Here is a 25,857-nt window from a genome sequence, read left to right on the forward strand (position 1 = left end):
CAGGCCAGATCCAGAGGGCAGCGGGGAGCCACGGCTGGTGTCTGTGGTGTCTCTTCTCTGCCTGCCCCAAGCACAGCAGGCCTCATAAACTAGAACTAGACATACGATTGTATAACACCCTCTAAAACACTGTTCTCTATGTGGTATCTTGGGATTCTTCTGAAAAAAATATAACATGCAAATTAAAGGGTGATTAGCATTGCTACAATGCGCATCCCACACACCCAGCCCACAGACACACACTCACGCGAGCACACTTTCAATTGCACATGGACAGGTGTACATACATAGCCGGATGCACGTGCACCCCCACAACACACCGTTGTCAGTGAGAAGGGCCATTGCTGTTGGCTTGCTTCCAGGTACTCTGCCCATCTGGAGGGAATGAAAAGGACGTGGCAGGGGTTGTGGACATGGGTGGCTCACACTTAATGAGCCAAGGGGCCTCCTGGTGGCCTGACCTGGCTCTGTCCCCCCGTACCTGCAGACACACACACATCCGTGAAGGTAGTGTTGCCAAGTCTCACAAGAAAAAAAAGTGGCATTGCCTTTAAAACCAAGCCCAAAACAAGCCCACCCCATTTCAAAGATAGGGGAGTGGGGGTTTGTGTTGTGTCAGGGCTGAGGGTAGTTTTCTGTGGAGTTGAGGTTATGGTTGTATGGGATGGTTTGGATAGGGATCATCCGGGGCCGGACTAGGTGACCTCTGGAGGCCAGACTAGGTGACCTGTGTCTTTATGATTACTCCTCATCTGCAAAATGGGTGCAATGATGGTTTCCTCCCTTTCCCTGCATCTTGTGAGCTGTGCACGAAAAGTGCCATGGCAGTACAAGAAATTATGAGTGGATGCCTGAGCCTGGAGGCAGAGGCTTGTCTTCATCATCACATCTGTTCCCACATGCCAGGCTGTTCTTCCTTAAGGCAGCTGGTTGCACCCTCAAGGGATATTACCACAGCTGGGAGCTGCTGAAGCCATGCAGTGCCTGGGAGACCGCAATGCCCAGAGCCTTTTGGGGCAGCTGTATTAAGGCCAGCAGATGACATGCAGGGCTTCCTCCATAGAGAAGGAATTCTTTATTTTCTTGGAAAAATAGGATTTCCCCTGTGTTGTGCTAGCAGAGCAGAGTGTAAGAGCTGTTTCAGGCTGAGAGACTCACCCAGTTACTGTATGTTTTCTGCTTGCACCACAAGCCGAGGTGTCAGCCCTGCTAATGTGCAAGTGTTTGTGTCTTGCTCCAGCATTTGACATGGGAGTAGCTCTGAAATGAGTCAGACTTTAGTTCACACTGCAAAAAAACCCACACAGGGCAAACAGGCAATGAGACAGGTCGGGCACCCACACAGTTCATAGTGATGTCCAAATAAACTGTGGCTTTTAATACTTGTGCCTGCACATTAAACTTCTTGATAGAAACTTTTTCTAACTGCATCAGAGTTTGCTGACCTGTGCAGGAAACTAGCACCTTGTTTCCTGAGCACACTGGCTGGTTACATTGGGTTAACTGATGTGTTGTACCAGGAGGTCTCTTGGACACCATCACAGATATGGTTGGGGAGAGAGAAAGAGGCTGGTGCCTTGTGTCTGATCTCTGCAGTGATATGGAGAAGAGGAGAGTTCATCATCTCCTCAGCATCTACAGTGGAAAAAAAGTCCAGGGCTGTGGGGCAGGGGGTGCCATGCGCATGTGCATGCACACACATGGCTGGCTATGCAGCCAGGCAGGGTGGTGGGAGCAGCCCCAGCAGCTGCATGCCTGTAAATCTGTGGGGCAGGTATGGAGGGCCAGGGTTTGGGGACTGTCCCTGCACCATCAGGGCTGGGGGCTAAGCTCTGCATTCATCCAGACCAGCATTCACCATCAGATGAGCCCCGACGGCACAGGGGTGTCTGGACATGCCATTGGTTGTTGCATGTTCCTCATAGCATGGGGTCAGTCTGGACCATCAGGGCCAAGCTCTGGTGAGTCTGGAACAGTCCTGCACCATCGGGGTAGAGACCAAGCTCTAGAAAGCTCCGCACATCCCCTGTCCCACACACATTGGCAATGTGTTGGAGGGGGTTGCGGGGCATGTGCGCCCCCAGATTTCTTTGCTGACAGCGGGGTGCAAGGCACAGGATCCTTGCCAGGTCGGACCAGCACCAGGCAGGAGCTGCTTCTGCAGTCCAGTGGGCAAGACCCAATGCGAGGGTGTGGAGCAGGGCGAAGAGACTCAGTGCTCCCACAACCACCCTGAGCCCCATGCCAGCCACACCACCATGGCCACCCAGATGAGATGTCCCCTGCCTACCCAGTCTGAGCCTGGAGCTGCCCCCAGTGGTGGTAGGAGCCCGTTGCAGCAGTTTGCTGCTGGGAAGTGACAGCAGTCTGCTGCTAGGAGCCGCAAATCTTCTCCCACATCCCTGCATGTGTAGACGCCTGCCTGGGAGCTCTTACTCATGAGTAGTTTACTCAAAGGTAACCTGATTTTGGATGAATTGCATGTGTACACATGCCCCCAGTGTCTTCTTCCTCCAGGCAAAATGTTTTGTATTGAGCCTCTCTTTTACCTTCTGCTTCAAGATATTTAATGTTCAATTCCACTTTTAGGCCCTCAGTGCTTTCTAAATAAGCTGTCACCGGTATCTTCAGCTGTCCAACCACAGGAACTTGGGATCTTGCTAGTAATGCCCATCCTGTCAGAATTTCCCCGTCTGCCGGCACGTTCTGTTCTTCCTCTTGACTAGTGAGACTTCTACAACACATGGGCCAAGAATTAATTAACCAATTCCTTCTTTGAAAATACATGGCCCCTTCCCTAACTGAATGTTTCTATTTTTCCCATTGGCACCTTGCTCTTTGTGGTTTGTTGTACACCTATCAGTAGGTCAGTGGTTCTCAGTCTTCTTAGATGCAAGACCCCCTAATGAGATTCAGGACACCCTTAGAAAATGCCAGCCTTTAGCTTTCATTTATTTTTTTAACTATAGAAAGAACTATACACCAATTCTTCTCTTGCAAACAACCAACAAAGGCCACAGATTTTTTTTGATTCTGTGATTCCTATCTGAAATGTTGTGGTTTATCTTCCTGCTTCTCCTTCCCTGCTGCCACTTCCCCACTGATTCTCTCCCCATCAGCTTCCCACTCCCTGGATCTTCTCTTCTCCCCACTTTCTCTCCTCTCCCCTGAGGCTTTGCCTTTCTCCAAACCAAAATGGGACCTTGTCCCTCCACATTGCCCCTCATGTCAGACATCAAAGCAGTGCTGAGGGGAAAACCATATTCTTTTTAGATTTTCACCTTACAGAGTGGCCTGTCCTTATACCACTGACTACGATGATCTCCAGAAGCCCTCAGGCTTCTCTCCTCCAATCTCTTGGGGTCTCGTGTTCCCCCAATCTCACCAAATATACATCCTGGGAGCCTTTCTATCCTGGTAACCTTAAACTTTGTCCCCTTTTGAGCTCTGCTCTCCCTAACTCACACAAACACTGGGGGGCTCCACACCCCCTGTATTGCCTGGGACTTCTCACTCCCCCTCACAAGTGAACCTCTGGCCTTTTGCTTGTTTCCCTTTGTTTCTTGTAAAGCGATGTTCATTTTAGGATAGATTTAAAATACAGTGAGCAGTTGAGAAGGGCATGCAGAGACATATATGGGGAGGTCATGGAAGAGGTGTGTCCAGCAGGTGGTTTCTCTAGTGGGGCAGCCTCACCCTTGCACTCCAGAAAGCTCCATACGAGGGCAGGACCCTGCTTCAGGACATGTGTAGTGCTGGAGGAAACATTCAGACTTGGGTAAGGCACGAGGACCATGGCTTCAGGCTCTGCATGTGTGGCTAGGAGAATATAAGAGCATTGCTCGGACATGCAGGGATGAAATCAAGAAGGCCAACTGGAGTTGCAGCTAGCAAGGGGTGTGAAGAGTAACAAGATGGGTTGCAAATTCGCTGGGGGACTGCACCCAGAGAGTGGTGGTGGACGGGTCTTTTTCAACCTGGAGGGATGTGGGCAGTGTTGTCCCCCAGGGCTTGGTACTCGGGTTTGCACTGTTTAACGTCTTCATCAGTGACTTGGACGAGGGGGTGAAAAGCACCTTCTTCAAATCACAGATGACACAAAGATGTGGGGAGAGGTGGGCACGCTAGAAGGGAGGGACAGGCAACAACTAGATCTGGACAGGTTACAGGGGTGGGCGGACGAGAATAGGATGGGATTAAATACTGACAAATGCAAGGTGCTGCACCTGGGGAGAAAAATCCAGCAGCATACCTACAGGCTGGGGAACGCCCTTCTCATCAGTGCAGAGGCAGAAAAGGATCTTGGAGTCATTATTGATTCCAAGGTGAACATGGGCCGACAGTGCGGGGACGTGGTCAGCAAGGCTAACCGCACCTTGTCATGCATCCACAGATGCACCTCGAGCAGGTCCAAGGAGCTGATCCTCCCCCCCTATATGACACTGGTCAGGCTGCAGTTGGGGTACTGTGTCCTGTTCTGGGCACCACACTTCAGGAGGGATGTGGACAGCATGGAAAGGGTCCAGAGGAGGGCCACCCGCATGATCAGGGGGCAGCAGGGCAGGCCCTATAAAGAGAGGCTACAGGACCTGGACCTGTTCAGCCTCCACAAGACAAGGCTGAGAGGGGATCTGGTGGCTGTCTAAAAACTAGCTAAGGGAGACCAGCGGGGAATGGGAGGGTCCCTGTTCCCCCGAGCACTGCCAGGCGTAACTAGGAATAATGGCCACAAGCTGACTGAGAGTAGATTCAGACTGGACATCAGGAGGCGCTACTTCTCAGTCAGGGCAGCCAGGATCTGGAACCAACTTCCATGGGAAATGGTGCTCACTCCTACCCTGGGGGTCTTCAAAAGGAGGCTAGATGATCACCTAGCCAGGGTCGTTTGACCCCTGCATTCCTCCTGCCCAGGGCACGGTTTCTACAAGCATGTTGGTAGGAAGTTGAGGATCAGGGAAAGTGTAGGTCCCTTACTGAATGGAGGAGGCAGCCTTGTGACAGAGGATGCAGAAAAGGCTGAAATGCTCAATACCATTTTTGCCTCAGTCTTCACAGGCCAGGTCAGCTCCCGGGCTACTGCACTGGGCAGCCCAGTTGGAGAGAAGATGAGCAGCCCACAGCGGTGAGAAAACAGGTTAGGGAATACTTAGAAAAGCTGGACATGTACGAGTCCATCGGGCCGGACAGGATACACCCAAGGATGCAGAGAGAATTGGCTGATGTGATTGCAGAGCCACTGGCCTGCATCACTGAAAACTCGCGGTGATCAGGAGAGGTCCCGGATGTTTGGAAAATGGGAAACATAGGGCCATATTTAAGAAAGGGGAAAAGGAGGATCCAGGGAACTACAACCTCACCTCAGTCCCTGGAGAAATCATGGAGCACATCCCCAAGGAATCCATTTCTAAGCACTTGGAGCAGAAAAAGGTGATTAGGAACAGTCGGTGTGGGTTCACGCGGGGCAAGTCATGCCTGACCAACCTGATTTCCTTCTGTGACGAGGTGACTGGCTCTGTGGATGCGGGGAGACTAGTGGATGTGGTCTGCCTTGATTTCAGCAAGGCAAGGAAGTCCAGGCTGGATGAATGGACTGTAAGGCGGATAGAAAACTGGCTGGACCATCAGGCTCAGAGGGGAGTAATCGATGGCTCAGTGTCTAGTTGGCAGCCAGTAGCAAGTGAAGTGCCCCAGGGGTCGGTCCTGCGGCCAGCTTTGTTCAGTGTTGTCATCAATGACGTGGAAGATGGCACAGAGCGTGTGAAGAAATCTCCCTGTGTCTGTCCCTGGATTGGGACATTTCGGGGTGGGGGGAAAATGTACCACGCACACACACTTGGGGTTGTGCATGGTCAAGCGTTTCTGGATTTATTTTGCTTGTATCTTGTCTGTGCTGTATATTTTGCTTCTTCTGGGACTGGAGAGGACCACCTCCCACCCCCCTTATTGTGTCCACACCCTTGGTTTTAAGTTTCCCTCCCAGGAGCCTGTGGAACCAGTCTGGGGACTCTGGCCACTTCGTCGGGGTTGCTGACCACTGTTGAAATGCTTGGTCTGCATCCGCAGGGTTCAAATAACGCCAGTTTCTGGCTGGAACCAAGTGATCAGGTCAACAGTGTTATTTAAGGGTCAGGCCATCTGGTCTGGGGAGTCTCTCTTCCTCCAACAAGCGTCTTGGAAGAGGCTCAGGCAGGAACTCAGGCTGCCGTTTGCATGAATCAGGGAGTATGCCTGAAGACAAGCTAGAAAGTTAGATGGATGTAATTTAGATGTATATCCAAAGCATCACTGAACTCAATATATGATGAAAGGCTCAAAATATTCCGTATTGTTCAAGGTGATTTCTATGAAATCCCTCTGCCCACCCCTGCTTCTCTCTCTTTCTGATCAATAAAAGGCTGTCTGGCTCAGCGCGCCCAGCTGTGAGTGCCTGAGGGCAGAGGGGTCAGAGATGTGCTTTGCTCCTAGCAGCGCTCGGCTGCTTGTTGACTAATTCAGTCCTAGCTGAGGTTTATTTAGGGACCTCCAGGCTATAAGGAGTGACCAGAGCTACTACTAGTGGGCAAAACACCCGCAAGGCTGGCTGGGTGCGTGTGTGTACCCCGGCTGCACAGAGCCCCAACAGAGACCAGTGCCTGGGTGGTGGCAGCATTACCCCAGGCTGGTGGGAGGTCTCCAGGAAGCGGGGCAGCTGGACACGGGCTCCCCAAGGGCAACTCCCAGAGCGTGGTTTTGGGCATGGCGCAGTGAGGTGAGGGGCTCAGTGTAGTCGTGCCCTGTACTGTGCTGCCACAGAGCGCACCCCCAGCAAGCCTGCAGATGACACCAAGCTTCACTCCAGTAAAATTAGGATGTGGACAAATTGGAGAGAGTTCAGCAGAGGGGAACAAAATTGTTTCAGGGGCTGGGGTACGTGACGTACAAGGAAAGACGGAGGGAACTGGGCTGATTTGGTCTAGAGACAAGAAGATTGAAAGAGGACTTAATAGCAGCCTTCAACTCCCTGAAGGGGGGCTTCGAAATAGGATGGAGCTGGCCTGACCTCAGCGAGGGCAGATGACGGAACAAGGAGCAATGGGCTCCCGTTGCAGCCAGGGGACTTTAGGGTAGATATTAGGAAGGGTTTTCTCCTTAGGAGGGTAGTGAAACCCTGGACCAGGTTCCCCGGAGAGGTGGTGCAAGCTCCGTCCTTGGAGGTTTCCCAGACCCGTCTAGACAAAGGCCCGGCTGGGAGGATCTAGCTGGGGCTGGTGCTGCCTTGAGCAGGGGCCGGACTAGATGTCACCTCCTGGGTCCCTTCCAGCCCTCACCTTCCTTGCTTCTCTGCCTCGTCCTCATTCCCAGGAGGCTCCAGGGGAGGCGGGTGGTGGGGCTCCTGGCAGAGCATCCGCAATGGCCTCAGCCGTGCCCTGCTCACTCTGCCCCCTGCTTCTGTCCTGCAGGTTGCGGTGCTGCCATCGCACAGCCCTGTGCCTCCTCACACACACACACACACACACACACTCCCTGTGCCTCCTCTCTCACACACTTCTGTGCCTCCTCAAAAACACACACCCACACACCCGTATGCCTCCTTATACACATGCACACACCCATGTGCCTCCTTCTGCACCCCCCGTATGCCTCCTCTCTCTCACAAAGACACAGCTACTGTGCCTACTGACACACATACACACACACAAACATGACACACCCCAGTGCCTCCTCTCTTTCTCTCACACGCAGAAACATCCACATCCACACATACACTTCATACAAACACATACATGCACGCAGATGAAGACACAACCTGTGACTTCTCACACTCAAACACACCCCTGTTCCTCCTCACACACACAACCATGTGCCACCTTACACACACATACACCCTGTTCCTCCCCTGCACACACACACCCACTGTGCTGCCTCTCACTCATACACACACATGCGTCTCCTTTCTCACACCCCCATGTGCCTCCTCTCACACACACACAATCCTGTGGCTCCTAACACACACACACACACACACACACACACACACAGCTCATTCCTCTTTATACACACACATACATGCATGCACACACCCCTGTACCTGCTCACACTCACACACACACGTGTTGCCTCCTTACACACACACATACATACACGCACACATCCCCTGTGCCTCCTCACACACACACACTAACCCTTGTGCATTCTCACACACACATGCACAACTATGTGCATCCTCACACACATATACACACACTCACATGTGCCTCCTCACACCCACGCACCCACTGTTCCTCGTTGAATACACGTGCATACATGCATGTGCCTCTTCTCTCAAGCCCCCATGTGCCTCCTCACATGCAAACACAATCCTCTACCTCCTCACACACACTCACAGATGATGCCTCTTTATACACACACACATACATGCACGCACACACCCCTGTACCTACTGACACTCACACACACACACACACACACACACACACACACACACACACACAATCTATGTGCCGCCTCACACACATAACCATGTCCCACCTCACACACACACACCCTGTTCCACCCCTGCACACACCCCCACTGTGCCACCTCTCACTCAGACACACACATGCATGTGCCTTCTCTCTCACGCCCACTGTGCCTCCTTGAATACAAGTGCACACAGCCCAGTGACTCCTCCCTCACACACACATGTACAGACACACCCAAGTACTGCATCTTGCACACACACACGTGCACACACACACACACTTCTGTGCCTCCTCCTCCACACACATACATGCAAGCACGTTCTCCCTGTCCCTGCTTGTACTCACATACACACCCCTGTGTGCCTCCTCAAACTTGCAAAGACACTACACACACACACATACACACACACACACCCCCTGTGCCTCCTCACATACACACAAAAAAGCCCGGTGTCTACTCCCAAACACACACAACACACCTGTTTGCCTACTCTCTCTCTCTCTCACACACGCACATCTACACACACCCCTCTTCATACACACACACATCCATGTACACGCCCACTGTGCCTTCTAAGACTCGCAGTTATGTGTCGTCACACATGCATAACTATGTGCCACCTCACACACACACACACACACACACACATCTCTGTGCCTCTTCATACACACACATGCATGCACACACTCCCTGTGCCTGCTTACGTTCATACAGACACATCCATGTGCCGCCTCATGCACACCCCATCTGCCTTCTCTCTCTCTCTCTCTCTCTCTCTCTCTCTCTCTCTCTCTCTCACACACACACACACACACACCCCTTTGAAAGGTCCAAGTTTCAAAGGTGACACATCCATGTGCTGCCTCATGCACACACACACCATGTGCCTCTTCTCTCACACACTCACACACACACACGCACCCTTTGAAAGGTCCATGTTTCAGGGGTGAACCATGGACCTTCCTACCTGGTCCTTCATGTTCATGTCCTTCAGGAGAGGCGGGTGCGGGGGCTGCCTGGCACAGCTTCTGCCCTGGCCTCGTTCATGCCCTGCTCACTCTGCTCCGTGCTTGTCTCTCCTCTAGGTTGTGGGATTGCCGTCTCACACCCGCCTGCTGTGGGGATCTCGCCGCTGCTCTCAGCACCAGCCCCAGCCTGACAGAGCTGGATCTGAGTTATAACTCTGATCTGGGGGCTGGCGGCGTGCGGCTGCTGTGCGAGGGACTGAGACATCCCAGCTGCAAGCTGCAGACACTGCGGTAAGGAGCCTGGCGCTTCCTGCGGGCACTCGCTAGGGTCTCTCTGGGAACGCTCAACACGGCGAGGTGTCTTCGTCCTGGTGTTGGGACAGTGGAATAGGGCGGGTGGCTGGAGATGCCTGGGGCTGTGCTTGTGGGTCTCTGCTGGGTGTGGGGAGCATAACATTTTCAGTGAAATCCAGGATGCAGTTAAGGAAATCCAGGATGGGGTGCACTATGCACGTGCACGCGCGCGCACATACACAAGTGCGCGCACCCCCCGTGCTTCTTCCCACACACATGAATGCTACCCTGGGTCTCCTCACACACACCTCTGGTTCTGCACACACACACCCACCTCTTGTGCCTCTTTATATGCACACACATACATGTGTGTGCACACCCTGCTGTCCCTGCTTATACTTACACACGTAACCACATGTGCCTACACACACGCACACAACCTTGTGCCTCCTATCACACACACACAAACACACAGCCTGCTGCCTACACACAAACACAACACACCCTAGTGCCTCTGCTCTCCCTCTCACACACACACACAGACACACACACAACCATATACACCCCTCTTCATACACACACATACATGAATGCGCGCACACCATGTGCATCCTTACATTCACACACACAAACCTATGTGCATCTTGCACACACATACACACTCACACTACTGTGCCTCTTCATACACATACATGCAGGCATGCACCCTCCCCCTGTGCCTGCTCGTACTCACATACACTCCCCTGTGTGCTTCCTCAAACATGGCCCACACACACATACACACACAGATGCACACACTTTTTTACCTCTTCATATGCACACAAATAAATGCATGCACACACATCCTGTGCCTTCTCACACACACAAACCCATGTGCCTCCTCACCCCACCATGTTCCTCCTCTCACACAAACACAAACACACACATACCCTGTGCCTCCTCACATACCAAAGAAAAAGCCTGGTGCCTACTCCCAAACACACACACGACACACCTGTTTGCCCCCCCTCATACACATCTACACACACCCCCTCTTCATACACACACATACACACATGCATGTATACCCCCTGTGCCTTCTAACGCTCACACACCCCTACGTGCAAGCTCACACACACATGCACACACCCTGCTCTGTGCCTCTTCATACACGCACACACATCTATGTATGCACACACTCCCTGTGCCTGCTCACACTCACACAGCCACATCTGTGTGCCGCTTTATGCAAACCCCTGTGTGCCTTCTCTCTCTCTCTGTCTCACACACACACACACACACACACACACACACACACACCACTTTGAAAGGTGCATGTTTCAAAGGTGAACCATGGACCTTTCTCCCTGGTCCTTCATGTTCATGTCCTTCAGGAGAGGCGGGTGCGGGGGCTGCCTGGCACAGCTTCTGCCATGGCCTCGTTCGTGCCCTGCTCACTCTGCTCCGTGCTTCTCTCTCCTCCAGGTTGCAGCGTTGCAATCTCACACCCGCCTGCTGTGGGCATCTCGCCGCTGCTCTCAGCACCAGCCCCAGCCTGACGGAGCTGCACCTGAATGGTAACCATGATCTGGGGGCTGGCAGTGTGCGGCTGCTGTGCAAGGGACTGAGACATCCCAGCTGCAAGTTGCAGACACTGCGGTAAGGGGCCTGGCACTTCCTGCGGGCACTCGCTAGGGTCTCTCTGGGAACGTTCAACATGGCGAGGTGTCTTCGTCCTGGTGTAGGGACAGTGGAATAGGGCGGCTGGCTGGAGACGCCTGGGGCTGTGCTTGTGGGTCTCTGCTGGGTGTGGGGAGCGTACAATCAGTAGTGAAATCCAGGATGCAGTTCAGGAAATCCAGCATGGGGTGCACTATGCACATGCATGCACACGCACACACACCCCTGTGCCTTTTCATACAGACACGTTAATGCTACCTCTGTGCCTCTTTATATGCAAATCATACATGCATGCACACACCCCTGTGCCTGCTCACACTCACACACACACACACACACACACACCTGTATGGCTCCTCACACATACACGACCATGGGCATCCTCACACACACAAGCACACACCCTTATTCGTGTTTCCTCACCTACCCACCCACACAGGCAAACACCCCCCTGCCCCATTCCTCCTTGAATACAAGTGCACACAGCCCAGTCCCTCCTGTATCACACACATAGACACACCCCACTGCTGCGTTTTGTGCTCACACTCACACACAGACACACGTCTCTGCCTTTTCAAGAGCACACACATACATGGACGCACACATCCCCTCTCCCTGCTTATACTCACGCACACACCCCCATGTGCCTACACACAAACACACACACACACACACACCCATGTGCCTCTTCTCTCACATGCACACACACAGCCTGCTGCCTACACACACACGACACACCCCAGTGCCTCCTCTCTCTCTCTCTCTCAGACACAGAGACACACACACATCCACATACACCCCTCTTCATACACACACATACATGAATGCACACACCCCTGTGCCTGCTCACACTCACACACACACACACACACACACACACCTGTATGGCTCCTCACACATACACGACCATGGGCATCCTCACACACACAAGCACACACCCTTATTCGTGTTTCCTCACCTACCCACCCACACAGGCAAACACCCCCCTGCCCCATTCCTCCTTGAATACAAGTGCACACAGCCCAGTCCCTCCTGTATCACACACATAGACACACCCCACTGCTGCGTTTTGTGCTCACACTCACACACAGACACACGTCTCTGCCTTTTCAAGAGCACACACATACATGGACGCACACATCCCCTCTCCCTGCTTATACTCACGCACACACCCCCATGTGCCTACACACAAACACACACACACACACACCCATGTGCCTCCTCTCTCACATGCACACACACAGCCTGCTGCCTACACACACACGACACACCCCAGTGCCTCCTCTCTCTCTCTCTCTCAGACACAGAGACACACACACATCCACATACACCCCTCTTCATACACACACATACATGAATGCACACACACCCTGTGCCTCCTCACACTCACACACACAAACCCATGTGCCTCTTCACACACAAACACACCCATGTACCTCCTTTCACACAAACACAAACATACAAAAACACACGCATACCCTATGCCTCCTCACAGACACACACGGACACACCCCTGTGCCACCTCACACACACCTGTGTGCCTGTTTATACACACACACACACACACACATGCACACAGACACACCCTTGTGCTTCCTCACACACACACACACACACACACACACCCTGTGTCTCCTCACATACACAGAAACATGCCAGTGCTCATCTCTGAGACACAGCCATGCACACCTGCTTACACTCCAGACAAGACAAACACACAACACATCCTTGTGCTTCTCTCTCTCTCACACACACACACACACACACACACAAATCTTGGCACAAACACATGGTGCAACCCTGTGCCTCCTCACACACCCTGGTTTTCGTCACACACAAACATACACACACACCCCTTCATGCCTCTTTATAAACACACACATTCATGCATGCACACACCCCTGTGCCTGCACAGACACACACACACATACATACATGCACCCCCCTTGTGCCTCCTTACACTCACACACACAAATCCACATGCATCCTCACACACACATGCACAACCATGTGCATCTTTACACACATACACACACACACACCTGTGCCTCCTCACACCCACACACCCACTGTGCCTCCTTCTATACACATGCAAACAGCCCAGTGCCTCCTCCCTCATACACACATGCACAGAAACACCCGTCCTTCATCTTGTGTGCGCACGCTCACACACACACACACCCACACACACACACACACTTCTTTGCCTCTTCATACACACACATATATGCACGCACCCTCCCCTTTGGCTGCTTGTACTCACATACACACCCATGCGCCTCCTCAAACTTGCACAGACACATACACACACACTCACTCTTTGCCTCTTCATAGACACACAAATAAATGCATGCACATACACCCTGTGCCTTCTTACACTCACACACACAAACCCATGTGCCTCCTCACCCCCATGTTCCTCCTCTCACACAAATACACACACAAACACGCACTTACCCTGTGCCTCCTCACATACACATGACTCACCTGTTTCTCTCCTCTCTCACACACATATCTGAACACACTCCTCTTCATACACTCACACTGCATGCATGTACACTCCCCCTGTGCCTTCTAACACACACACACCCATGTGCCTCCTCACATACACATAACTCCTCACTTACCCACCCACACAAGCAAACACACCCACACACACATCCTGTGCCTCCGTGAATACACATGCACACAGCCCACATGTAGGAGTGCCTCCTGTGTCACACACACAGACACATCCTAGTGCTGCTTTTTGCACTCACACGCACACACAGAGACACACATCTCTGCCTCTTCTAGCACACACATACACGTGCACACACACCCCCATCCCTGCTCATACTCACACACACGACACACCCCTCTGCCTCCCCTCTCTCTCTCTCTCACAGACACACACAGACACACACACATCCACACACACCCCTCTTCATTCACACACATACATGAATGCACAGACACCCTGTGCCTCAACACACACAAAAACACCCCTGTGTCTCCTCTCACACAGATACAAAGATACAGAAAACACACACACACACCCTATACCTACACACACACACACACACACCGCTTTGCCTATTTACACACACACATACATGCATGCAGATACACCCTTGTGCCTCCTCTCTCTCACACACACACACACTTTGATACAAACACACACCATATGCCTCCTCATATATAAAGAAACAGACCAGTGCTCATCTTGCACACACACACACAGCCCGGTGCCTCCTGACAAACACACACACGAAACATCCTTGTGCCTCTCTCTCTGTCTCGCTCTCTCTCTCACCCCCCAACCCCGTGTGCCTCTTGGCACACACACGGATGTAACCCTGTGCCTCCTAACACACAAAAGACACACACACACACACACACACACACCCCTGTGCCTCCTCTCACACACACACACACACACACCCTGTGCCTCTGCACATGCACACGCACACAGCCTGGTGCCTCCTCTTTCACACACACAGGCACATGCAGACACACCCCAGTACCTCATCTTGCGCACGTACACACACACAGTCACACACTCATCCCCTGTGTCTCCTCACACACACCCACACACAATCCGGTGCCTCCACATGCGCACACACACACATCTGTCTCTTGATAAACACACACATACGTATAGGCACACACCTGTGTCTGCTCAAACTTGCACACACCCCCGTGTGCCTCACCACACACACACAACTATTTGTGTCCTCATGGACACACACACACTCACCTGTGCCTCCTTACACACCCCATCCCACAAACACCCATCACCTCCAAGAATACACATGCACACAGCCCAGTGCCTCCTCTCACACACACAGTCACACCACAGTGCCGCATCTCGTGCTCACACACATTCACACAATGCACAGACTTCTGTGCCTGTTCATACACACACACATACATGCATGCACACCCCGCTGTTCCTGCTCGTACTTACACACACACCTGTGTGCCCCCCACACACACACGTAAACACACTGTGCTCCTGTGCCTCCTCACATACACACAAACACATTACACACCACAGTGCCTCCTCTCTCTCTCTCTCTCTCTCTCTCTGTCTCACACACACACATCCAGACACACCCCTCCTCATACATGCACACATACATGCACACATACACCCCTGTGCCCCATCATGTACACACAGACACACATACACCATGTGTCTCCTCACTTACACTTGTAGACAGCCCGGTGCCCCCTCTCTCACACAGACACACCCCTTGCTTCATCTTGCACACACAAGTATACACACACAACACACTGTAGTTCCTCCTTTCTCACACACACATGCACACACCTTTGTGCCCACACACACACACACAGTTACATACAACTCTGTACCTCTTCTTACACACACACATACAATCACACCTGCACTGTGACTGCTTACACTCACACACCCTGCCCTGTGCCTCCTCACACACATATAGCCATATGCCTCCTTCATCTCGCGTACACACATCCCTCTGTGCCTCTGCCCACAAGCACTCACACATATGCATGCACCTCTGTGCCTCCTTTCACACACACCCATGCCTTTCTCACACACACACACACACATACCCGTGTGCCTCCTAATACACACACCCCAGTGCCTCCTCTCTCTCTCACCCACACATCCACACACACCCCTCTTCATACACACATGCATGCACATACACACGCCTTGTACCTCTTCACACACACATAACTATGTGCCACCTCACACACACATGCACCCCTCTGTGCCCCTTTATATACACTCATACATGAACACACACATTTTCTGCGCCTCCTCACACTCACACACACAAACCCATGTGTGTCCTCACAGACATACACAACCATGTGAATCCTCACACACATACACACACACTCACCTTTGCTTCCTCACACACTCACCTCCACTGTGACTCCTTGTATACATGTGCACACAACCCAGTGCCTCCTCCCTCACACACACACACACGCACAGACACATCCCAGTCCTGCATCTTGCACACACATGCACACACACACACGCACTTCTGTACCTCCTCATAGACACACAGATACATGCAAGCACACACACCCTGTGCCTTCTCACACTCACATGCAAACCCCTGTGCCTCCTCACACACCCCCATGTTCCTCCTCTCACACAAACATACACACAAACACCCCCCCGTGCCTTCTCAAACACACACTCGCAGATCCTCCACCCGCCCCATACTTGCTCACATACACACACACAGAGCCCAGTGCCTCCTCACACACACAGAACCATGCCAGTGCTGGTCTCGCACACACAAAAACACACACAGCCCCTTGCCTCCTCACAAACACACACACATAACACACCCTTCTCCCTCCTCTCTCTCACGCACACAGAAGCACCACCCTCGTGTGGCTCTTGACACACACACATGGATGCAGACCTGTGCCTCCTCACCTCCCCCCAGTCTTCCTCACACACCTGAATGCTCACACAAGCAAACACACACCTCTGTGCCTCTTCATACATACATGCATGCATGTACACCCCCTGTGACTGCTTAGATACACTGAGACACACACACACGCACACACACACACACAATCACGTGCCTCGTCACACACACATACACACACTCACCTGTGTCTCCTCACACCCACACATACCCTGTGCATCCTCGAATACATATGCCTCCTCCATTACACACACACACACACGTACACAGACACGCTCCAGTGCTGTGACTCATGCTAACATGCACACACATGCACACACTTCTGTGCTTCTTCATACACACACATACATGCACATACCTCTGCTGTGCCTGCTCATACTCACATATATACACACAGCCCTGTACTTCTCACATACACTCACAGACACGCACACATATGCACACACCTGGTGCCTCCTCTCTCACACAGGCACACCCAAGTGCATCTCATACACACAAACATACACACACAACACACCGTAGTGCCTCCTCTGTCACACACACACACACATGCACACACCCCTGTGCCTCCACAGAAACACACACACACACACACACACACACACACAGCCCAGTGCCTAGACAGACACACCACATACCCCAGTACCTCCCCTCTCTCTCCCACACACACAAACACGCATCCACGCATACCCCTCTTCATACACACACATAAATGCATGCACACCCTCTGCCTCCTCACACTCACACACCCACCCACCCACATACATACATGCATACACCACCTGTGCCTCCTTACACTTGCACACACAAACCCATGTGCATCCTCACACACCCATGGACAACCATGTGCATCCTCACACACATACACACACACACTCACCTGTGCCTCCTCACACCCACACACCCACTGTGCATCCTTGAAAACACATGCACACAGCCCAGTGCCCCTCCCTCACACACACATGCACAGACACACCACAGTCCTGCATCTTGTGAACACACACACACATGCACACACATGCCCACACTTCTGTGCCTCTTCATACACACACATTTATGCATGCACCCTCCCCCTGTGCCTCCTTGTACTCACATACACACCCGTGTGCCTCCTCAAACTTGCACAGACACACAGATACACACACAGATACACACACTTCTTTGCCTCTTCATACAAACACAAATAAATCCTTGCACACACACCCTGTGCCTTCTCACACACACAAACCCATGTGCCTCCTCACCCCCCCCCATGTTCCTCCTCTCACACAAACACACACATACCCTGTGCCTCCTCACATACACACAAAAAAGCCCGGTGCCTACCCCCAAACACACACACATGACACACCTGTTTGCCTCCTCTCTCTCTCTCTCACACACATCTACACACACCCCTCTTCATGCACACACACACACATGCATGCATGCACACACTCCCTGTGCCTGCTCAGACTCACACAGACATATCCATGTGAAGCCTCATGCACACACACACACACACACACCGTGTGCCTCCTCTCTCTCTCTCACACACACACACACCCCTTTATATGGTCCAAGTTTCAAAGGTGAACCGTCGACGTTTCTGCCTGGTCCTTCATGTTCATGTCCTTCAGGAGAGGCGGGTGCGGGGGCTGCCTGGCACAGCTTCTGCCATGGCCTCGTTCATGCCCTGCTTTTTTGAGCACAGACACATACATGCACACACACACACACACACACCCTGTCCCTGCTCATACTTACACACCCCGCCATATGCCTACACACATGCACACACCCTTGTGCCTCCTTTATCTCACTCACACACACACACACACACAGCCCGCTGCCTACATACACACACAACACACCCCTGTGCCTCCCCCCTCTCTCTCTCACACACAGACAGGCACACACACATCCACATACACCCCTCTTCATACACACACATACATGAGTGCACACACACCCTTTGCCTCCTCACACTCACACACACAAATCCAGGTGCCTCTTCACACACAAACACACCCGTGTGCCTCCTCTCACACAAATACATACAGAAAAACACACACACACACCCTGTGCCTCCACACACACACACACCCCTTTGCCTTTTTACACACACACACCCCCATACATGCATGCAGATCTACCCTTGTGCCTCCTAACACACACACACACAAACACACTCTTACATACAAACACACACCATGTGCCTCCTCACATACACAGAAACACATCAGTGCTCATCTCACACACACACACAGCCCGTTGCCTGCTGACAAACACACATGACACATCCTTGGGCCTCTCTTTCTCTCCCTTTCACCCCCCTCCCACTCCCTTGTGCCTCTTGACACACACACGGATGCAACCCTGTTCTTTTCTAACACACACACACACACACACACACACCTGTGCCTCTTCACACACATACAACCTTGTACCTCCTCACAGAAGCACACCCCCCTGTGCCTCCGCACATGCACACACACACACAGACACCCTCTGCCTCCTCACATACACATGCACAGAGCCTGGTGCCTCCTCTGTCACACACAGACACACCCCAGTACCTCATCTCGTGCATGTACTCACACACAGACACACACTTATCCCCTGTGCCTCCTCACATACACCCACACACAGCCCGGTGCCTCATCTCTGCACACATACACATCTGTCTTTTATAAATACACACACACACATATATATAGGCACACACCTGTGTCTGCTCACACTTGCACACACACACATCTGACTGACTCACTACACACACACAACTATTTATGTCCTCACATACACACACACACTCACCTATGCCTCCTCACACATTCCATCCCACAAACACCCATTACCTCCACAAATACACGTGCACACAGCCCAGTGCCTCCTCTTTCACAAACAGTCACACCCCAGTGCCACATCTCATGCTCACACACATTCCCACAATGCACAGACTTCTGTGCCTGTTCATACACACGCACATACATGCACACCTCCCCCGTTCCTGCTTGTGTTTACACACACACACCTGTGTGCCTCCACACACGCACATAAACATACCCCGCTCCTGTGCCTCCTCACATACACACACACTACACACACCAGTGCCTCCTCTTCCTCTTGTGTCTCACACACACACATCCAGACACACCCCTCTTCATACACACACACATACATGCACGCATACATCCCTGTGCCTCCACATCCGTGCCTGCTCACACACGTAATAACCATATGCCTTATCTCGTGTATACACATCCCTCTGTGCTTCTGCCCACAAACACACACACATGCACGCGCCCGTGCCTCCTTTCACACCCCGTGCCTACACACACACACACACACACACACATACACACACACACGTACCCATGTGCCTTCTTATACACACACCCCCAAGGGCCACCTCTCTCTCTCTCACACATACACATCCACACACACCCCTCTTTATACAAACACACGTGTGCACATACACACTCCTTGTGCCTCCTCACACACACATAACTATGTGTCACCACACACACACACACATACGCACCCCTCTGTGCCTCTTTATATACACTCACACATGAATGCACACATCCCCTGTGCCTCCTCACACTCACACACACAAACTCATGTCCCTCCTCACCCCGCCATGTTTCTCCTCTCACACAAACACACACACAAACACACACTTACCCTGCGCCTCCTCACATACCAAAGAAAAAGCCCGGTGCCTACTCCCAAACACACACGCATGACTCACCTGTTTGCCTACTCTCTCTCTCACATGCATCTACACACACCACTCTTCATACACACACACATGCATGTACACTCCCCCTGCGCCTTCTAACACTCACACACCCCATGTGCCTCCTCACACGCACATAACTATGTGCCACCTCACACACACATACACTTCTGTGCCTCTTCATACACACACACATACATGCATGCACACACTCCCAGTGCCTGCTCACTCACCCAGACACATCCATGTGCTGCCTCATGCACACACACACACACACACACACCATGTGCCTCCTCGCTCCCTCTCTCTCACACACACACACAAACCCTGCTTTGAAAGGTCCAAGTTTTAAAGGTGAACCGTGGACCTTCCTGCCTGGTCCTTCATGTTCATATCCTTCAGGAGAGGCGGGTGCGGGGGCTGCCTGGCACAGCTTCTGCCATGGCCTCGTTCATGCCCTGCTAACTCTGCTCCGTGCTTCTCTCTCCTCCAGGTTGCAGTGGTGCAATCTCACACCCGCCTGCTGTGGGGATCTCGCCGCTGCTCTCAGCACCAGCCCCAGCCTGACGGAGCTGGACCTGAGTTATAACAAGGGGCTGGGGGCTGGCGGCGTGCGGCTGCTGTGCAAGGGACTGAGACATCCCAGCTGCAAGTTGCAGACACTGCGGTAAGGAGCCTGGCGCTTCCTGCGGGCACTCGCTAGGGTCTCTCTGGGAGCGTTCAACATGGCGAGGTGTCTTCATCCTGGTGTAGGGACAGTGGAATAGGTCGACTGACTGCAGATGCCTGGGTCTGGGTCTCTGTTGGGTGTGGTGACCACACAGTTTTTAGTGAAATTTTTAAGATGCAGTTAAGGCCATCCAGCATGGCTCCAAAGCCAGAGCTGCAGCAGCCCCTTCCTACACCCCAGCTGCCTCCAACCCGCTACTTAAATCTAAGAAAAGGGACTTCTTTCCCCACGATGCACGGGGAAAACAACCTCAACTTGGACTGGAATAAATACAGCACTTCCATGAATCGGAAACATTCCTGCGTGGTGGGGAACAAGGAAGCCTCCCTTGGAGGGTGTGTTACGCTGCTGAGACCCTCTCCTTAGAGTGGCCGAACCAGGCTGTAGGGGAAGATGCTACTGCAGCCTGAGAGGAGGGGCTGTAGGACACGGCAAGGAGAGTTTAGGTGATATTGCTTCCATGCAGAGATGATTAGTGAGACCGCATCTCCCACCCCCTCTGCACACGGAGCAGCCCCAGAGAAAGCAGCAGAACAGCCTGTGTGGGGAAGGGCTGAGCCCCGGGGAAGGGCTGCCCAGTCCCACCTGCATGTGCTGTGCCCTGAACAGAGCTGCCCATGGCAGTGGGGTGGGGAGAAGGAAAAGGCTCCAGACCAAAACCCAGTCTTTGTCCTCCCCGTTCCTCTCAGTGCAAAGCAGCTGGTGGTGGTGGGAGCAGCAGCAGGGGTGGGAATGACAGAGACGCTGCGGGCTTCAGGAGGCCCCGGGGTTGGGGCTCGTATTAGCAAGGGCCACACTTTTGTTCTCCCTGTGCAGGGCCTGCGACGGGGGGCCTTGCTCCATGCTCGGGCTCTGAGGAGCTGGTGCGGGACAAGGCCTGTGCTACCAAAGACCCCCTGGTGTGCGGTGTGCTGGGGTCCATGGCTTCTACAGATACCCACAGAGAGAATGAATGCCTTTTTCTTTTCTTCTTTCTTTTTTTGCTCATTTTCCCCCAAAGATTGAGCCTCTGTGGACTAAACGCGGAAACAAAGCAAGAGCTGGAGGACGTGAAAGGAATGAAGCCTGGTTTGGTCATAGAGGTATTAGAGGTGGACTAGGAGGAAGATGCTTCTTCAGCTCCTTGGTCTGTCTCGTCAGATCTGACCCATGATCCTAAGAAAAAGTGAAAAAAAAAGTCACACTTACACGGCTGCCACTGCTGTGATATCACACAGAGCACTGCCAGGCTGGGAGTGCAAATCCTTCCACCATGGGAAATAGTCCCTACCCCAGGCCTGGGGTCCCTGCACCAGAGGGAATTGCCCCCGCTCTCTCCTCCAGGAAGAAAAAGTGAAAAAAAACAACTAGTGAGGAGCAAACAGGATTTAGTACAGCAGAGTGATCACAGCGGGCCCGTCCTGCCCTGGCCTTTAGGACATCAGCGTGTTTCCCCCTCCTGTAGCAACAGACGGCAACTGCCTGGGACAGACACGGGGCAACCCCCAGCACTGCTGGGCTCTGCCTCCCGCTCGGGGAGGGAAGTGGGGTCTAGCAGCTACAGCACGGGATGGGGAACAAGGACCAGACAGACCGATAATGGGACAGAGGGCCCCAACAAGCAATGGCCTCAGGTGTGAGCTCCTTCCTCCTTGCCTTTCCCAGCCCCTCCTCCTCGTGGCTCTGCAGCAAGGGCCCCGTGGTGCTCCAGCTGGGCACTGCCCCCCACCTGCCCCCACTGGGGCTCCCTCCAAACCAGGCCAGGAGCTGGGAGATTGTCCCCCTTTGTCCTGCAAGTGGCACAGACCCCAGCCACGATCAGTGTCCTTCCAGAACCGGCCCTGCCAGACCGGCTCCCCAGACCTAGCACCCAGGCAGCACCCCCTCTACACACATACATCTCAACACACACACTCATGCACATGCCACCCCCGCCCTACACTCCAGAGGGTACGGGCATGTGATCCCAGCCTTTCCTGCCCTTCCCGCTCCACTCCTGAACACTGCTCCCGGCCGTCCACAGCCCCAGAGGGAGTTATGGTGAACTGTTATGGGGATACGGTGGCGGGGAAGGTTGCTGACCTGGCCTGCGACAGCTGATCCAAACTCCCTTTGTGGCCCTTGGGTCCAAATAATGGCCCACCACTGCTCTAATAAGACCCCTATGGCCCTGGACAGCTCCAGCCCAGGGGCCCATGACAGGAATAAACCAGATGATTTCCACTGTCAGGATGAGTCAGAGGTGAGAGGACAGGAGTGAACCCGACCAGAGAGGAGCCTGGCCCCTTTGCAGAGCACTGCTCTTCTAGCATGAGTCCCCCACGCAGCCGCTCCCCTTGGTGCTAGGTCTCAGCGCTGTGGAAAGGCGAGAGGCAGCCCGGCACCTTGGAGCTGCAGGTCTCCAGGGAGGCTGGCTGCCCGACTGCTTGCGCGGCGCTGCATGTTCTTCATTAACGAAAAGTCAGGCTTGAAGTTAAAATCCTTGCCTGGGGCCTCTGTCCATCCTACATACAGAGGGGCAGGAACATGGGAGCCTTCCTCCCCCTGCCTCCCCCAGCAGTAGCAGGGGAAACCCTATCCTCTTGGCAGAGGCAAGAGAAACAGAAACACGGTTCAGCTCTACTCCAGCAGAGGCAGGGATGGCATCACAGCACTTTCTTTCATGGCTGGAACGTGCTGCCTGAATGGGTTGCAGTTGGGCCAGGTGTGCAACCTGGGGTCGGCTACAGTCAGAAGAGGAAGAGCACAGCTCGGGGGTTAGGCGATCCACAGCGTATGGGTGCAGGATCCCATTCCCCAGGCTGAGGACACCTTGCTTACGCAGAAGTGTAGTTTCACACATCCAAGGCATGTGTAAACAGGGAGGAAAACATGTACGGCCATAGGACTACATTGAGAAGGAGACACATTGGTCCACCATAGAAAAAAATGCTGCTATGAGATCAAAACCAGGGCAGTGTGCAAAATGGTATGTATGTTGATGACCAGTACGTTAATGACCATTCAGTCTGTCCTGGACCAGCATCTTCAGGAGCTTGTGATCTGCATTAATTCTGACCAGGCCTGTTGTGGGTTCATGCTTACCCCATCCCAATGGAGAGAGGGAGAGAGACAGAGAGCGACTGCAAGCACCAGAAGTAAAAGCACCTTGTCCACCCCAAACGTACCTCTGCAGTGAATCCATCAATTCGAGACAGTCCCCTGAGAGAACTGGAAGAAAGAAAGGAGGAAGACCCCAACAAGTGAGAACATATGGTTCATCAGATAACCTCGGAGGGAGCCCAACCCGCAACTGCTGCAGCTTCTGAGCTCGTTCAGTGGCGGCCGTAACTGAAGTAACCCAGGGGCAGGCCAAGCCCTGCGAGCCCGAACCCACATGGTCACCCCTGAAAAAGAGAAACCTTCCCAGAGCCCCACTGGCCTTTGTACACCAAAACCCTGTCTGGCTTTATAGATGCCCAACTGAAAGACCTGAGAGTGGCCAAGCTTTATCAATATGTAGGAGACCTCGGGACCACGGGGATGGAGCTGCTAATTTCAGCACCCAGGTGCAGATGCTATTTAGTGCCCCCCGCCCCCACCCTGCCCTTTCATCACTAAAATGATTCACTCATGCCTTAATAACTAGCTCTTCATAAACAAGTGATGTGCTGGCATTTTAATAATAAAATGTACCTTACCTACACATGCTTGACCACATTTTCTACTTGACACTGGAACAGGGACACTCACACACCTGTAATGGAAAAAGCTAATGTCTTCCAAGAGCGGGGCCTGGTGCTAGCTGCCTGGAGCTGCTGCCCTAGGCCTGGCTCCTCGCACAGGGGCTGCTGCTGCAGTGAGGCTGCTCCTGCCTGGCTGCTGCTGCTGCTGCTGCAGGGAGCAGCTCCCTCTTCTCTGCACGCTGCTGCTGCTGCAGCTTTCCCAGGGCCGGCTCCCTAACCCCGGCTTGGCGAGTGCTGGGCTGGGGCAGGGGAGGGGGCAGATCCCTGTGCACGGCCTGACTGCTGCTGCTGCACAGATAACTCCCACCTCCCAACACCCAGTCTGCTGCCTTGTTAGCCTGGGCAGGCCTGAGAAGGGCAGCCCCCTGCATGCTTCTGGCTTCTGCTCTCCACACAGTCTGCGGATCCCCAAGGCACTGGGGACTCCCTGCTAGCTGCTCCAGCAGTGGCTTGGGGCAGGGGGCTGGGACCTGCCCCTCCCGGCAGCTCTTTCTAAGCCCTGTACCTTGATCATCCAACTGAGGCAAGGGGCTGGGGCCGGCCACTGACTGGCACACTTCCCAGGCCCTGCTCTGAGATCACAGGGCTGGGCCTGGACAGCCTCTTCCCTGCGCAGCTCTGCAATCACAGAGCCGGCTGGAGCGTCTGCTCCCTGCCCAGCTGTGTGCATGGAGCTGGGTGGGGAACAGGCTCCCCAGCCCCCACCGGCAGGGACTTGCCTGGCCCTGCTCCATGGCTGGGGGACAGAGCTGGGAGATGCGTAGCTCCCAGGGCCAACTCCACATGCTCAGGGGGCCAGTGCTTGGAGGCAGCCCTAGGAGACCCTTATCTCTCAGCACCTGCTCCACAGTCATGGGGCTGGTTCTGGGACATCCTTATGCTTAAATGTACTCATGATTAGAGCAGTTGA

The 25,857-nt window shown here is 53.3% G+C and overlaps 1 protein-coding gene across 1 annotated transcript in view; it reads left to right on the top strand.

The window, feature by feature from the left end:
- Positions 1–24,907, top strand: part of LOC132245690 (NACHT, LRR and PYD domains-containing protein 12-like) — an 89,973-nt gene extending 65,066 nt beyond the window's left edge. Inside the window, exons 8-11 of the mRNA XM_059718364.1 lie at positions 9,528–9,701; positions 11,169–11,342; positions 21,007–21,180; positions 22,244–24,907. Of these exons, the coding sequence (XP_059574347.1) occupies positions 9,528–9,701; positions 11,169–11,342; positions 21,007–21,180; positions 22,244–22,343 (622 nt within the window). The 3' untranslated portion in view covers positions 22,344–24,907. The remainder of the gene's footprint in view (positions 1–9,527; positions 9,702–11,168; positions 11,343–21,006; positions 21,181–22,243) is intronic.
- Positions 24,908–25,857: the final 950 nt, after the last annotated feature.

Source organism: Alligator mississippiensis, chromosome 15 (assembly GCF_030867095.1).
Source record: "Alligator mississippiensis isolate rAllMis1 chromosome 15, rAllMis1, whole genome shotgun sequence".
NCBI lineage: Eukaryota > Metazoa > Chordata > Crocodylia > Alligatoridae > Alligator > Alligator mississippiensis.